Source organism: Magnolia sinica, chromosome 5 (genome assembly GCF_029962835.1).
Source record: "Magnolia sinica isolate HGM2019 chromosome 5, MsV1, whole genome shotgun sequence".
In the NCBI taxonomy this organism is placed as follows: domain Eukaryota; kingdom Viridiplantae; phylum Streptophyta; class Magnoliopsida; order Magnoliales; family Magnoliaceae; genus Magnolia; species Magnolia sinica.
Genome location: NC_080577.1, coordinates 102,034,055 through 102,051,138, shown reverse-complemented (window position 1 = coordinate 102,051,138; position 17,084 = coordinate 102,034,055). Strand labels below are relative to the sequence as shown.

General features: G+C 36.7%; 1 protein-coding gene across 2 annotated transcripts in view; it reads left to right on the top strand.

Moving 5' to 3' along the window:
* LOC131246466 (endoribonuclease Dicer homolog 2) overlaps window positions 1-17,084 on the top strand; it is a 53,713-nt gene that overhangs the window by 10,037 nt on the left and 26,592 nt on the right. For both annotated transcript variants that reach the window (XR_009171382.1, XM_058246631.1), the window contains exons 4-7: window positions 5,419-5,553; window positions 7,055-7,139; window positions 7,368-7,432; window positions 12,155-12,295. Coding sequence is in view for 1 of the 2 variants with exons in the window: in XM_058246631.1 (XP_058102614.1) it covers window positions 5,419-5,553; window positions 7,055-7,139; window positions 7,368-7,432; window positions 12,155-12,295 (426 nt within the window). In the remaining variant the exon portion in view is untranslated. The remainder of the gene's footprint in view (window positions 1-5,418; window positions 5,554-7,054; window positions 7,140-7,367; window positions 7,433-12,154; window positions 12,296-17,084) is intronic.

Sequence of the window (17,084 nt, the reverse complement as noted above, 5' to 3'; positions counted from 1 at the left end):
CCACTAGTAAGGAGAGATGTTCTACGCTATTGGTTCGTTTACATCACGGTCAAGATAATATCATTGTAAAGCCTGCCATGTTTATGTCCTCCATGAATCTTCTTCTTCGTCTTTAGATCCTGGGAAACATAATATGAAGGATAGAGAGTGATAAAGCATCATTGTTTGGAGCAAAGTAATTTTGTGCTTTTACTAACAAACATAAGGCTAAAAGGAAATGGTACATAGAGAACAAATGACGATTAAAGAGAGGAGCTTGGATGAACAATGTTGATTCCCCACGCTTTTGCCAAAGTGATTGATGAACTACACAATAATGATGTATCAATAGAGGAAAAGTCACTAGACTCTCTTATTTTATGGTCAAAGGTCCTAAAGTCAATAACCCGTGGAGCATAGGCCCTGGACCATAAACAAGTCATACTTGAATTCATGAATATGGTTGTGGAAGTGGGAGTAGTGGCAGATAGAGGTTGATTCTTTAACAACTTGGAATACTTATCTTTGGTAAGCTTGACTATGTCATCAAACATACTAGTTGTGGAGTTGTAGATGTAGAACCAGCTAATGGGACTTACTGCTCTCTCGAGAATACAATGCCCAATTTGCCTAGGTGGGTTCCCATGGATATCCCAAAAATTTTCAACAGTGTGATTTGTGAACTTGCAGTGAGTATACGTAGGTCAACGCCCTCTACCATGACTTTTCTATGCATCACTACGATCACCTTAATTCCCTTAATTACCTTGGCCACCACGACCACCATCTCCGCCTCGTCCAACAAAGGATGCTAAAGGATGCTAGAGTAGAATTATTGTTCACATCACTCAAAAAGTCAAGAGATGCATTGAAGAAGAGCATAAGCTACATTTAGTGATGGAATATCTTTGCCACCCAAAATCTGTGCATGGATTGGGTAATATTTTGGTTTAAACCCAAATTTGTATTTAGCCACAAGGAACTACTGATGTTGTTTTTTAAGATCATTCGTAAGTAGCTAACACACATTCAACACCTCCTACATTCTTGAGTTTCAAATAATATTCACCAAGGAACTTAATTCCCATGTGGAAATGCAAAAATCTCTTCAAACAACTAATGAGTATGAGAGATGTTTTTATTGGATGAATACATATCATGTAAGACATCCCACACCTCCTTTACAGTAACTAGAAACATCACATTCCTAATAACAAACATTTCACTATTGTTCACAACCACGTTATGATCTAAACATTTTCTTGGATCCGTTGATTGTACGTGCTATCACTTCCACTTGGTTTCTCCATGGTTAGATATTTTAATTTTCCTTTCGCCATAAAAAACACTTCTGATTGGTTTAGACCATTAGATATAATTTGTTCAATTTAGTTTTATGGAGGTTACTTGAACCCCTACAAAATTAGATAGATTTAGGAACCCAGATCTTTGATCACCCTTCATTTCCTTAGAGAAGAAATTAAAGAGAATACCACATTGTTTACATGCATGAGGGTTGACTCATCTAGAGATAAGAAATCTCTAGTTGCACGCTCCGCATGATGCCCATACACACATGAAGAAATAATCAACCCACACATCCCAGCTGAACAGGAGAAGAATGATGATAAAAAACACACCATTAACTCTTACATGTTGATTATTACAAATGCCTTGCACACTAAAAAAGAGAGTAGAAACCCTAGGTTTCTTAGAGAATTTTTAATACAAGGGAGATATGAAGAGCAAAGAGGAAAAGAAAAGAAGAATTTATTGGCTAGAAGAGAAAAAAGTGGTGTAAATTAGAATTATACGTGCTTTGATCCTGTGTAGATTTATGTAGAAGTAAGAAAAGTGAAAAGAGAAAGAAAAGGGATGGGAAAAAGAGAATGGATAGAGAAAATTAGGATGCACATCCTACTTTCACCCTTTTTATATTCAGTTGAAAAAGTAAAAATACCACAAATACCCTTCACTTATTGACAATATGACTTGCATATTAAGTGCACCTAATGAACTAAATAAAGGTATACATGGACACAACTCAAGATTAGTTGGGTCGTAACCTTGTATGGCTCCTTTAAGGTGTTAGGCTTAAAAGTGAATGTCAGGAAGTGCACCTAAAAAACTCAATAAAGGTATACATGGACTCAACTCAAGATTAGGTGGGTCGTAACCTTGTACGACTCTTTTAAGGTGTTTGGCTTAAAAGTGAATGTCAGGAAGAGTAAGATGTTAGGGATACGCCTATCCAAGGAAGAAGTCTCTGGATTTGTGACAGTATTTGGATGTGAAGTTGTTGTGTTTCCTTCATCTTATTTGGGTAAGCCGCTTTGTTTGGGAAAATCGGTGAAACATTTATGGGGTAAGGTAATTGAAAGATTTGAAAGGAAGCTATCCAGTTGGAAGAGTCGACACCTTTCACTAGGAGAGCGAATCATGCTTATCAAAGCAGCTTTGTCGAATCTTTGCTCCATAAGTTCCATTTTCTCAAGTGGAGCGAGGTTCGTAAACTTATATTTAAAGGTGGAGTGGGTTTTCGAATGTTGGAATCCACGAACATTGCTTTACCACGGAAGTGACCGTGGAGGTTCTGTTCGGAAGAAGGTTAACTCTTGAGGGAGGTTAGTGTTGCAAAATATGGTGTTCAATTACGGTGCTGGGAGACAAGGAAGTCATCTCTTTACTGAGCTTCAAGCGTAAGGAAAGCGATTTCCTCTTCTATCCCTTTATTCATGCAAGGATTAGTTTTCTCTATTGCAGATGGGTCTCATATCTGATTTTGGGAGGATCCTTGGAGTGGAGTAGTCTGTTGGAATGTGAGTTCCCATTGGTGGCTTGATTGGCCCCTTCCAAGAATATGCTTTCAGCTAGTTGCTATTTTCCTCGAAATATCGATATCTCGTTACCCATCGCATTCTTGGGATACAGATATGTATCGGTTATTGCATTGGATATATCGGTTGTATCGTGTAATGTATTGTTGTTGTTGAAAACATGGGGAAATATTGGGAAATTGGTTGAATTTTTCAATGAAACTTTGGTGATTGTTAAAAAAGACATCAACACACACTTATAAATCAAAACATTACAAAAAAACAAGTATACATAATAGGTTTTCTTTGTACGGGGTCCTAATCTATGCGTTGTCTAACTGAATTGATGCAAGTATATTCAATGTCTATTCATGTAATTTATGAATGTAAGAAGACGTGTGGAATCACAAGCAATACATTCAAAAGCAAAAGAAGAATCACTAGATTAGGTTAGATACATGTTTGATTTGATGTTTGGACACAGATTGCAAATGATTTGTAAGAAATTGGAAAATTTTGATTTTTTTTTTTTTTCAATTTTCTGCAACTCGACCCTTCTCCTCCAAATCTCGAAATCAAAGCTCCCAATTCATGATTTTTCATGCAAAACATGAAAAATCATACATTTGTAACAATTTGACACTAATTTAACATGATTTACAGAAAATAAAAGGATCAAAATTCGAAAATGCTCACCAGATTGAACATGTGGGATGTATCGCACTACTTGTGCATTTTGTATCACACTGATGGGATACAGGATATATCATGGGATATATCGGCCAATATCGTCAATATTTGAAACAATGGGTGCAACACATTTGTTGGTTAGGTTGGGGAGGAGGAACAATTAGCCAATTTGTTGGTTCGATTGTAGCACATCCATATATTATCATCATTCCCGGATGCTCTGGCTTGGAATTCCTCCCCGTCGGGTGAATTCTTAGTCTGCGCTTTTTACAAGTTGATCTGTAAAGAAGTTTCCATTCCAAGTCAAGAATTATTTCACGGCCTTTGCATGGTTAGTAGGGAGAGAGACTTCTCACTGCAGATATTCTCTAGAAGCGTTCGATGGTTCTTCACAACATATGTTTAATGTGCATGAATGTGGGTGGTGTTTTGGATGCGTTTCAAAGTTTCATGGGTAATGTCCCGTTCGGTTCCCACTCCTTTTTGCGCTGGGTTTGATAGGATGATAGGGAAAGATGAATTAATCATATGGCGCTTGGTATTGCTGGCAGTTTTATGGAACATTTGGAAGGAAAGAAATAGAAGGTGCTTCCATAATAGCAAAGGCCTATGGTTGGAGGTTTTTTTGGAAGTCTAAAAGCGATATTCAAGACTGGGTTGTGGGGGTTAAGGAAGTCAAAGAATGTAAAGTTTTGAATTTGTTTCAACTGTAAAGTGGGTTGTATTCTTTTCCTCCTTGACTTTTGTCTTGGAGGCTTCTTAATAAAATTTCAGTATTCTTCAAAAAAAAAAGTGTAGGGCTCCTTGCTACATTTATCCAGGCACGCCATACAATTGTACTTCCCACGTCCACAGTCAGTAACTGTTCTATTGTTCCTTCTGTAAAAACCAAATCCTTGCCGAGAAGGTTCTCCGCCATAATGCTGTCCTTTCTTTTATCGAAGACTATTTTATGTTCCATGCTAGAATAATGAGGCAACTATTTCCAGCAGGATCCCTATTAGTGTTATCTCTATTAAGGGATAATGAGTACTGTGTTTATTCTTGTAAGTTTTATATACAACAAAGGTATTCTTGTAATATATAGTTCTATAACCTTCTGAAATCTTAGGCAGCAAATCTTTTAGATGGGTAAAAAGGTTTCTGTAAATCTTCCTAGTTGACTTGAGAAGGCTATGAATACTGTGTAAATGCATTCATTCTAATCCTTCAGCAAAGAAAACCATTCACCCTTAAAGGTTTTTCACTATTGGCCCTTATCAATAGTTTTTCTTTTTAATAAATAAAATAGATATACTTTATGTAGTACTATTATGATATATATATATATATATATATTCTTCAAAACAATAGTATATTAATATATTTAGTTTACTATTAAATGTAATTATTATTTTCAACCATCTTAATCCAGTAAATAATTAGCGAAATATCGGTCATAGTATACCTCTGAATAATGGTTGTTGTAATGCGATAAACTGACCTGTCAGAGACCATAACAACAGTGGTGAAATAGGCCATTATTGTGGTCCCACAATGTAGTGGTGGTGCCCCAAAGCATTAGAACAATGTATTGGATGTTATACCATCTTCACAAAACCATGCTGGTCATCTATCCTTTAATTTTATTGTCATTTTGAATTTTAATTTTTAATAGACTCAAGGCACATTAAAGACTCTGATATGAAGTGTACAATAATGTGTTCAAAGTGGCTGTGTATGATATGATGTATCTTTTGGTGATTTGCTACACATGCATACTCTCTATTCATCTTGCACTCCATTGCAAGTTTTGGCATCTTACAATTGGTATTTTCTTTCTGCTTTCCTATAAATTTAGGCCTTTACTTTGTGCAATATATCTATAATTGATATAGCCCATTGTAGGGGTCCATTTGCTCATTGTTTCTTGGTTTTTACTTTTCTTATGTAGGTATTTGTAATGACACCTCAAATTCTGCTTGACAACCTACGGCATAGCGTTTTCAAGCTAGACAGGATAAAAGTGTTAATATTTGATGAATGCCATCATGCGCGAGGTAGAAGCCCATACGCTTGTATTATGACGGTGAGTTATGGCCAGATTTACTCTTTCATTATGTTATTCCAACTTCCAAGAAGGTATCATTAGTATTCTCTTATGATGGATAAAACTGGAAGGGTACCACTGTGAGTTTAAATTGATGACTGGATGATCCTAAGCCTGATTTATGGACATTTGTTTATTAAATTAGGACTTTTGAGCACTGCTCTTGTAAATTTGTAATGGTCTGTCTGTACTTCAATGCTAAATTCAACTTCTTCAACACATATCAAATGATATGTAATGTTTCTTTTAATGGAAGTGACGATATCTAAACTCCTTAAGGTGAGTGCATATTTCTTTGTTGTACATGGCCTATTATAGTAATTGCCTTGTCAACCCATTGGGAGTATTGCTTGTTTGCGGGGATTCTTCATGATATATGCTAGCATAATTCGGTTTGCTAATTGAAAATGCAGCAACTGAAAATTTAACTTAGTTAAGAAATATTGGGCAATGGTGGCAAGTAAGAGTCAAAAGGGTCAATCAACTAAGATTTAGTCAATGGTCAACATAAGTCAATGTGCTTGATCTTGCTAAGATACAAAGAACAAGAAAAAGTAGAAACAAACACATGTTTACTACTCTCCCATAATTTGACATCGTGGTTGATGCATCAAAAGCTTACAAAGACATGATTGTGAAAAGAATGGGAAGACAGATTATGAAGAAGAAAATAAACCCAAATCAAGTCTATCGTGGTGCCAAACATTGCTCAGCTTCAGCACTAGAATTGGACCTTTTCTTGTCACTTCATGTGAGATCTAAGATAAATGCAATAGCATGTAGTCAATCAACTCATCTAGTGAATTGGCCCAATCTACACTTATATAAGCACAAACTTCCAATATAGATAGCTATGTGAGGCTGAGGGAAGTAGAACAATCCATGAGGATCCATTCCTTTTACATAGTTGAGAATCCATTCAATAGCAGCAGATGTGAATGGGATGACTGGTCATGGATTGACAAACATGATTAATTGGGAAGTTGATATTAGGCCTCATGTGAATCGAGTACTGAATTCCCTCTCACATTATTTAATGGGAACCGTTCTAGGTGTTGAACATGGATGATCGACGTTAGTTGACCATCAAATTCGGGGTATGGGAGACATGGCTGGATATTTAATATTTTGGTGTTCTTATTATTTTTAAACATTTCTCTTTGATTGACTAGTTAACATGGTATTCATTATTTTTAAACATTTGGTGCGACAGCCATTATTGTCACAGATTTTAGAACCACGCATGGGTTGTGTCATATCTTACATGTACTTTGATGGATCTCTCAGCATTATCATAAAGTCTATTTCTTTTTGAAAGATAACAAATTAATTATAATTTGCAAGCACTCCGACATGCCAAATAGTTATTTTGATATTTTGTTATTTCTTTTGCCATAAATTGGAAATTCCTAGGATTTGCAAATATTTCTTTTGATTGCTAAACATGAATATTTTTTGAAAGAATTCTTTGTATTGACAGGAGTTCTATCATAGACAATTACGCTCCAATTCTACTTTGCTCCCTAGGATCCTTGGTATGACTGCTTCACCAATAAATTCGAAAGGTAAATGTAGTTTCTTTATTTGAATAGTTTTTATGATTGCTTTGTTACCTTGTATTTTTGTTCATAATGGTCTTTAGTTGAGGTGGTATAACCGTGGATTGCTTCTTCTTCTTCTTCTTTTTTTTATTTAAAAGCATTTGGTTCATATTTTCTTTTGTTATGTCACGTAATGACTGTTAGTTTATTATGTACATAATCTGTTCTCAAACAGGCTTTTCTTCTCTGTAGGCTCAAGCTTACGGGCTGTTTATGGGGCGAAAATTCGAGAACTTGAGACTCTCATGAATTCAAAGGTTTCTTTATCTATATGTTCTTTTATGTTCCACTCTTTTTTTTTTTTTCCTCTTTTGATTGATATTGTGTTTATTATCTTTTTTTTCCGAAAGATAACAACATTTATTAAAAGGCCTGTTGAAAGACAGGAAAAGAATACGAAGCCATCAAAACTTGATAGAAAAAGGAGAGGCAGCGGAAGCTGCTATATCGAAAGGGACCCAATCCTTAACAAGGCTCAAAATAGAAGAAATCACCCCATTAGTGGAAGAGCTCTCATTTTGAAAACACCTTTCAAACTACCCAAAAGGCTGCCATAACAATGAGCCTCCATGTGACTTTATTCGCCTTCCTACTTCCTCCACCATGCTAATCCCATAGAACCTCCTTAACCGATTTTGGAATAACCCAAGCCAAGAAAGAAATCCCACACTTCCCGAACGAAGGCACAATGAATAAATAAATGATCAATAGATTCTGCATCATTCATGCACATAAGGCAAATATTCTGAAGAACAAGGGATCTCCACTGAAGGTTATCGATTGCGAGAATTCTGTTTCGACCAACTAACCACGCAAAGGCCGCGACTCGAGGGGGTGCTCCATAGTGCCAATGAAGATTTGGATAAGAGGGACCTTGATGAGAAGCAGCAGCAGCAATAAACAGGAAGAAGGTCGCAACAGTAAAGCTCCCTGAGTTGTCTTTTTGAAAACAGGGAATCCTCCTCAAGCGGTGAGGGCATGGCGTTCTTGAGGTGTTCTAACAAAACAATAAACTCCCCAGCTTTGTCATTAGATAAATTTCTACAACATGGAGGACACCACACACCCCCATATAAATCGTAACATTGGGAGACAAGGATAAACCGATATGGGGCTAAATTTGCAAGACGCGGAAAATAGAGTTGAAGTGCCCTATCACCATACCACACGTCAACCCAAAAGCGAGTGTGGTTTCCTCTGCCCAAAACAAAAGATATACCCTCCCGCACTAAATGTTCCGTCGACATAATTGTCTTCGAAATGCTTGACACGCGATATAGAGAAGATCTCTTAGTGTACCATCCACCATCTTGGACACCATATTTACTTGCAAGAACCTCTCACCGCAGACTTCCTGCCTCAGAAGCAAAACACCAATGCCACTTCCCTAGGAGAACCCTATTCATCATCATGCCCAAAACCCTAATCCCTGCCCCACCTTCAGATTTTGGTTTACAAACCTCCTTCCAATTGAGGAGATGGAACTTCCGACTATCATGCGCCCCTTTTCCATAGAAAATCCCTCCGTAATCTTTCCAACCGATCAAGCACCGAGGTCGGGCATTTAAACATAGACAAAAAAATAGATGGGCATGTTCGGAAGCACTGAATTAATGAGAGACAACCTCCCTCCCAAAGACATGAGTCTGCATTTCCAACCTACTAGCTTCCTTTCAATTCTTTCTTTGAGACTATGACCTTATCTCAAAGATGGATAGCAGGCTTCCCAATGCATAAAGTCAAGCTGAGATAAAAGGATGGGAAAGAGCTGGTCTTACACCCCATCATGTTTGCACAAAGCTCCAACTGCTCCCTAGAGACATGGATTCCTAGCATTTCACTTTTAGCCACATTCACCTTCAAGCCGGAGACCGCTTTGAAGCAAAATAAAATTTTACACAATTATCCACAAATTTTTACTCGGCTTCACAAAACATAATGGTATCATCCGTGTACTGAAGATGACTAATTGAAGGCGCACGATCCGCAACCCAAAAACCACTTTAACTATACCCGAAAAACCCGATAACATTATATTGTGTTTATAAAGTTATTGTTTTGAAATTTCTGTTCACACGTTCTTTGAGGATGTCATTATTAAGTTGTTGCGTCTTGTGATCATGTCACATGCTCTTAGGTTTCATTCCAGTTGCATGACTTGTGGGATATGCCTTTCATCAGTTTTCTTTAATTATCTTATCCTCACTTGTTTGTCTGAACATTTAATCAACTTGGTGAACATTGTGTCATAGAGCCATGATTTGAGTTTGATCACTTGAAATGGAACTTTTACCAACTATTGTGGGATGTAATACAACTTTGGATTCTTGTCATGCATCTTTTTGGACAGTTTGGTTTTCTATATCTTTTTGATAAATAGGTCTATCCATCAAATGTTCGCTTGTTGGTTGCAGAAGGATAGAACTTGAATCCTACAAAACGTTGGGAATCTTTTTGTGATACATATGGCAGGAGTAGTTGTTGTAGATCCACGATCAAAGGAGATCTAGCATTCTATTTTGACCAAAGGACTTGACAATATTAGTTTTGTCCCCCTTCCTTTTCAATTATAACCCATTTTTTCTAGATAACTTTATGTAGGGTATTAAGGGTTTTTGTTCCTAAAAATCCTAAAGTTGAATTCTATTAAGGAAAAAGTCATTTGTTTGTATCTCAAGTCTATGAAAGGTGCATATATACTTCAAGTTCCCTTTTGTTTTCTAATCAAAAGGGCATCTTTTATTTGTTTTCTCAAATCAGACCACCTACAAATTTCATTTGAAGTTGGAGACTTTCTAATCTAACTATTAAAGTACATAAGACTTTATAATTGAAGAAAGAATTTAAACCGAAAACCAATGCCTACAAATTTTATAAACCAACTATTCAATCTCTATCTTGGGGATTTAACACGATGAGAACTAATGTCACCATAGTTCATCAAAGTCACCATAGTTCATTGTAATTTAGAATGACAATTCTTAATGTTTGCAACATATGGATCATGATGCGAGCCCCTACTAACAATTGTATGGCATCATAAATGTTTCCGAAGGACTAATGATTCCAATTTTGCGTCAAAAAGATCATTATGTGGTTCATGTTGACATCAACATGTCATAGTGGTCTCACGTTGACATACAATTGAAGGCACTTTAAACGGTCTCCTTTCCTCTCTTGTTTTAAACACCGTCCTCAATTATTTGAACTTAATGAAGGATATTCAAGTTAATTCATGTTAAACTAGCTTTTGGGCATTTGCTAGTGGGTGGATCTGACGTAGTTCTATTCGGAATATCCCTGGGTGGATATCTCTTTTTCCAATCCCCTTAATCTCTCGAAATTTAAATTTAATTTTAAATGAGAAAGGATTGTGATAAGGCAAAGTGTTTGGACGTGATAAAGATAAGCATTATCGTATTCGAACTCCTAACCCTCTCAATTCCTCCCTTTATAAAAGGGGAGGCATTCCCTCAGTAAAGGCACACATCCAAGTAAATCATCATAAAGAAAATCAAGAGTAATAACGAGAGAATTATCCGATTGTCCATTAGGTTGCCTCTAGGCAATCTAAACTATTTGTCGTGTACGATCCCATCTTCATTGTGGGATCAGAGGGGTGATTAGCTCCTTAGCTTCTCTATATGCTCTTGTAATAGTTAGGTGGATCGTTGGATGAGGGCCATCCATCTTCATCTTTGTGTGGATATCTCTCAGATACTGTAGATATTGTTATATTCTATGGGCCCACCCATCCATGCCCTTTCAAGAGGAATCCCAGAAGAGATGGAGAGCTTGATTTTGATGATGCCTATGTGGATCTATGAAAAAACTAATTGAATAGTGTTGTTATCACAATAGTTAAAAGGGATCTTGGAGTTGCCTGGGGGTGGTGGATTTTCTTAGTAAAATGTAGTGTGACAAGTTTGTGGATTAGTTACAAAGCATCGAACAATTTTTTAATGGAAGTGGTTGTTGGGACTAGATGGTTAGCATTATGGCATTGAGGATGAAGGGACAATTTATGTTAGTGGAATAAAGTCAAATTGGAAAGAGAAGGGCTTGGGAAAAGTGAGGGTTCTTTCATGGGTGAGTGTGAAAATGAAGCTCCCTCTTGATGGACTGCAAGAAAAGCTTATTTTAGTGTTGAAATCAACTTTGGCAAGGGAATTTGTCTTTGCAAGTTAGAATCATTTATAGGATTTCATGTTAATTTAAAAACCTTCCTCGTCACAGTAACCTTCCTTTGTGACAGTAGACACATACATTTACGTCAATTCATATGTTTGAGTCTTGTTAATGCCAACATGTTCACAGGGATGTTAGCAATGTCTCCAAACCTTTCCAATGGCTCACAAAGTGATCAATCATAGATCTAATCTGATCATTCATTCCTATAACCAGATGCAAGCCATTGTGCAAGAATTACGTCGGTCGGATGATCCAAATGGGGACAATTTGTTACAACCGTCCGTTGCTTACAAGCCATAAATCACATGGTGAGAATCATCAAATCAAAGTTTTACTTTGGAATCATAAGAAATACAACGTGTGACCTATCTACTAGATGTTTCTAGATGATGATCAGACCTATTTTGTTTCTTCGATCGATCTTGACTGTCCACTTTCATGCAATTGATCAGATGCTTGGGATCACCCTATTGAAATGATTTTTGCATCGTTGCTTGCTCCTAGTTGTGTGATTGAATGAACGGATCTAATCAACAACAGGTAAACCCACGTGCCACATGCCATTTAAAAGGTTTGGGGACATTGCTGACCTGCCCATGAAGGTGGGGAAGCTAGCAAAACATATTATATACACACACATGTATGTATGTATGCAAGTCTAATTTAGGCAAGTTTTATTCATCAATCTATGTTTCATTGTCCTTATTTTTTACTCGAATCAAATGGATTCGATTATTGTCACTGACTTGCTAGTTTGACTCTCTCTTTTTTTTTTTTTTTTGTTGAAGGTATTTACTGTTACAAATGAAGCAGTGTTGGCCAAGTTCGTACCATTTTCAACACCAAAATTAAAGCTTTATAAACATGTGGACATGCCATATGCTTTATTTGTGTCTTTAGCTGATGATCTAAAGACTTTGAAAACTAAGGTGCGTCTCTTTTATTTATATTTTCGTTCTTTTATCGTAGCTGCTTTTGTAGTTTTTTTTTGCTTGTTTTCTTTACCCTTGTGTTGTTTCTCTCTTGTTCTTAGTGCTTTTATTTTGGACGGAGTATTATTGTTTTGGATGTTGGTGGTTTTCCTTGTCGCATTGTTTAATCCCTCAGGAAATCTTTTGAACGTATTCTCTTCTTGGATTATTGTACATTATGCATACCTATCTTTCTACCAAATTTAGATTGACGACTTATCTGTTTTTCCTACCATTTCTTTGTATGTTATAGCATAAAACTATCACACTGATAATGCGTTGTTTTTTCTTTTAGCATAAAGGCCCATGTAAGTGATGATAAATGAATCCCCTAAGTTGGTCACTATTATTGAATTTGTTCTTGTGAAATGGGTAGTGTTTTCAATGTACTTTTATGTGGGTATGTGCACTAGCTAGTATTCAATTGCGTTTGTAGGTTTTATATTGACAACATGGAGAATTGTAAAAAAATAATTGTTTGTATGTAGATATGCTTCTACCCTATGAGAACTTTTGGTTCTATATGCACAAACATGCTTCCTTAGTTTAAAAGAGAAGTGCTTTTTTTAATGCTCAGGTTTTTGTTTTTTTTTTTGCATATGGTCTAATAAAGTCATGTCTTGGATAGGCCTGTTTAGGTGAGGCAATGGGCATGATTCAGGTCATGTCTAGGGCACCCATGCCCATACTTGCCAATGTACTGCACCGGTATGTATATCCATACTCATGACAAGCCTGAAATGGGGACCCATTCTCGTACCCATTTGATCGTTGTGCACCCATTATTGTATTGGGTACCCACTGATTGTTTATTTTATTTTTTAATCTAACAATTAATTCAAACATTTAGATTTTATTGTAGACAATAAAACACTTGAAAACAAGGTCTATTCATAATGCGGCATTCCGCTTTCCTAGAGTGGCAACCATGATGTACGGGTTGGATGGCATACACACCACACACACCATGTAGATCCCACATGCATGCCATAGGATAAGCTTATCCAACAACATTGTAGAGGAAACAATATCTTCTTCTTCTTCTTCTTCTTAACCTTATAAATTCTTTTTTTTTTTTTTTGTAAAATCTTCCACTAATAATCCATTTCTTAGATTTATAAATTATATTGATTTTGAATTTAGTTACATCACTTTGTCAAACAACACATAGTTTAGGGCTTTGTACAATGGAAACTTATTTTGTGCACTTGTAATGCATAACGGGGGTGACTAATATAGGAAACCATGAGCCATGTGCTCACTAGGTAGTTGGAAAAGTAACTTTTGGCTATAACTCACATTGCATCATCGTGGCCATTGATTGTAGACACACACATGATTGCCTACATATCTGACATTTACCTCATCAACTGCATAGTCTCATATCTCCGTCACTTGTTTAGGTGATGCCCCATAATCTCTTGTTGTGTAGGAAGCTTCAGACATGGGCCTACTTGTTACACTTAATCAATCATATTCTTGAATTGTAGGCTTGTAGATGTATGGTAGGCACATGATATATATGAAAAACTTGGAGATGAAGGAACCAATCTTCTCCCTCATATTCCTCTTATTTATATCCTTCAATCGCTTCAGCTTTTGCCCCTTCTATCATGTGTAAATATGGATCTATCGGTTGATCCGACATGTGTACTCTGTGTGGGCACATACTAGGTAGGTCCCTCGATATCCTAGTTCCAATGCAAGTTTACTCTATGTGGGCACATATTGTGCCCCTTGATGTCCTAGCCCCAACTCAAGTGTGCTCTGTGTGGGCACATACTGCGCCCCTCAATGTCCTAGCCTCAACACTCTTAACCCCCCTTTTGGGCTTATCCACCTTTTCGTACCGTCGTCTAGACCCATCAAAGGTAGGTTTAGTTGCCTCTTGCCACCTCATCTGGCCCTTATCACACTCATTTTGTGTAGACCCTGAACTACTCGTGTATCCACCATGATAAGTGACGGAGTCCTTGGGATTTGTGATTGTATCCTAATCTAGGTCCACAAAGCATCTTGTGCCCGCCTGTTCTTCTCTAAATCACCCCATCATGCAAGAGCTCCTTCATATGCACTCTCCCTTCCTCAGAAGTTAGGGCAGTCACTCACGTTCTGATACACCATGCCAAGTTCTCCTTTTGACATGACACCACGGCTTCTCGTCACATGCTCATGTTCTTTACCAGGATGTGACATGCTGCCAACTGATGTCAAGTTTCTTTCCAATAAACATTTTTTTTTTCGACCTAGATAACTAAATAAGACGATAAGAATGTTAGAAACAACAAGTAATATCGTTTTGTAATTCTTTATATTTTTTTTAAAAATTTTTGATTCGCAAATATTTAATGCACTATTTTTCACGAAAAGAGTGCAATAATTTAGCACATATAACTCACTAATTTGCAAAATTAAGATGTGAAGTTTAGTGCATTTTTTTAAATATTTTAAAATTATATATATATATATATATATATATATATATATATATATATATATATATATATATATATATATATATATATATATATATATATTTTGAAAGATGGGGAATCTTCTTTCGATAAATGGCCTAAAAGTAGTGTTATATAATTTTTACAAATTCTACTTTACCGTCTTGAAGTTGGAAAACTTCCATGACTAGAAAAAAAAAAAAAAAAAAGGTGAGAATGGAAGATTTTCATATATATATTTTTTTCAATTTCTTTCGTTTTCGACCTTTAAATTTGGAAAATTTTGTTTGAAATCCATCTAAATGCTTGAAAATCATGCATGAATATAGATTTGTAAATTGTTACTTCATAATCTATAGAAAAGAAATGAATGTAAATGAGAACAGACACATTTCTCACCAAATGGGCTCAGGCCCCTTTCCGCTCTTACACTGCAACTACTCCAAAAACATGATTTGTTAGTAAACAACTTGAGTGGAGTTGCCTAATTGCTCCCACATACAAATTTCCCCAAAATTTTTGTTTTTTAATTTATTTTTGTGATTTTTTTCCCTTAAAACCCTCTTTGCCCAACTCTCCAGGATACATATCGATTGTATCATCGATACAAGGTATTTTTTACAATAGAGAGCGGTATTTTTTGATATGGCATGATATTTGTTATATTTGTATTCCCCTTGTATCTTGCATTGGGCTCATTCGATACTAATAGTATCGGTTGATATGTCTACTGGTATTGTTAATACATTGATCCGTGATGAACATCATATCCTTGCCACGATCCTATTTCACCAGGCATTCCCATTCGTGTTCTATCCTCCATAAGTGAACGTGTCATCATTTCCCATCTCACAAGTTTTTAGGTCAACCACTCGTCCATCTTTCAGGCTCTTCACACCTGATCAAAGTTTCCCTCCTTGGACAATCTTCCTTCTTCATTGCACATGACTGAACCATGTCAATATGCTTTTCGTTATTATTATTATTTTTTTCTTCTTAATCGAGATTACTCTAGGCTACTCAGGATTATCCATTCAATAGAAATTTCTTAGGATGGCCCAGTTAATTACGGGGCAAACAGTCCGTCACCAGACCAACATCTGGATCCCATGGGTAACAAATCCTGCCGGGGAGCAGATTTTTCTTGGGTAACACGTTGGTGGGAGTGACAAGAGAGGAGTTACCTTCGTTTCCTTTGCCCGTGGGCCCACCTTAATGTATATGTTGCATATTTATGCCATCCATCTATATTCCTAGCTAATTTTAGAGCATGTTCCCAAAAATGAAGCTGATCCAAGGTGGATCGCGACATAGAAAACAGTGGTGATATGAATGCCCCCTATTAGGGAAACACTGCTTCTTAAATCTATACTTTCTTGCCTTCCCAAACATACATCTCAAAATGACCTTCTCTGGTCACGCTTCCTTCTAATTGTTTGACACTTTCCCTGGCTGCCCTATGAGCATAGGCAGCTGGATGGTTGTCCTTTAAACTTCTCCTGTGAGTTTAATAGGTATAGGTCGATAACACAACACTTGAGAGTCGAGAGGCACATCTCTAATTTATTCAATCAACTCTAAGTCTATCACAAACATCTGCATCTATCTCTCTATCATTTGAATAGTAGAGCCAACATTTGCTTTGAATCATCATCATCATCTAAGCCTTATCTCAATTAATTTAGATTGACTACATGAATCCTCTTCCACCATTCCACTCTATTAAGGGCCAGACCTTCAGTTGGACTATAGGTCGAGTCTTTTCTTATTACCTCCATCCATGTCCTTTTAAGGAGTCTCTTGGCATAAATGTTACCTAAAACCAACTTGTCCATCTCTTTCAATCGAAAAAAAAATAAAAAAATCTAATGAAGTTGCCTTCCAAATTCCTCAACTTGATTTTGATAACTTTCAAGCTTCTAGACTTTAAAGCCTTTTTTTCTAATACTCTAATTTTGCATTTTTTCCCTCTCTGGTCTCGTCAAGCAACATTGCTTCATATGCAATCATTCACTATAGGACCTCATCTTGGACTCCAGTGCTAATTCATGTAGGACTCAGGCAGTATGAGTGAAAGATGGTAAGAGCTTGCTGGCCCCTGATGTAGACCTGCTGCCATTGGTTCTCATCTATCTCACCACAAGCTATTCTCACTTTCTAACATCATGTCTTCAATAATAGCAAGATGTCTTCCTGAGATCCATTCCTCATTACCCATCCCTCAAATCTCCCCCTTCTTTGCATTCGAAATTCATAGCAGGTTCAACACAAGGTGTTACCACACCTGTTGCACA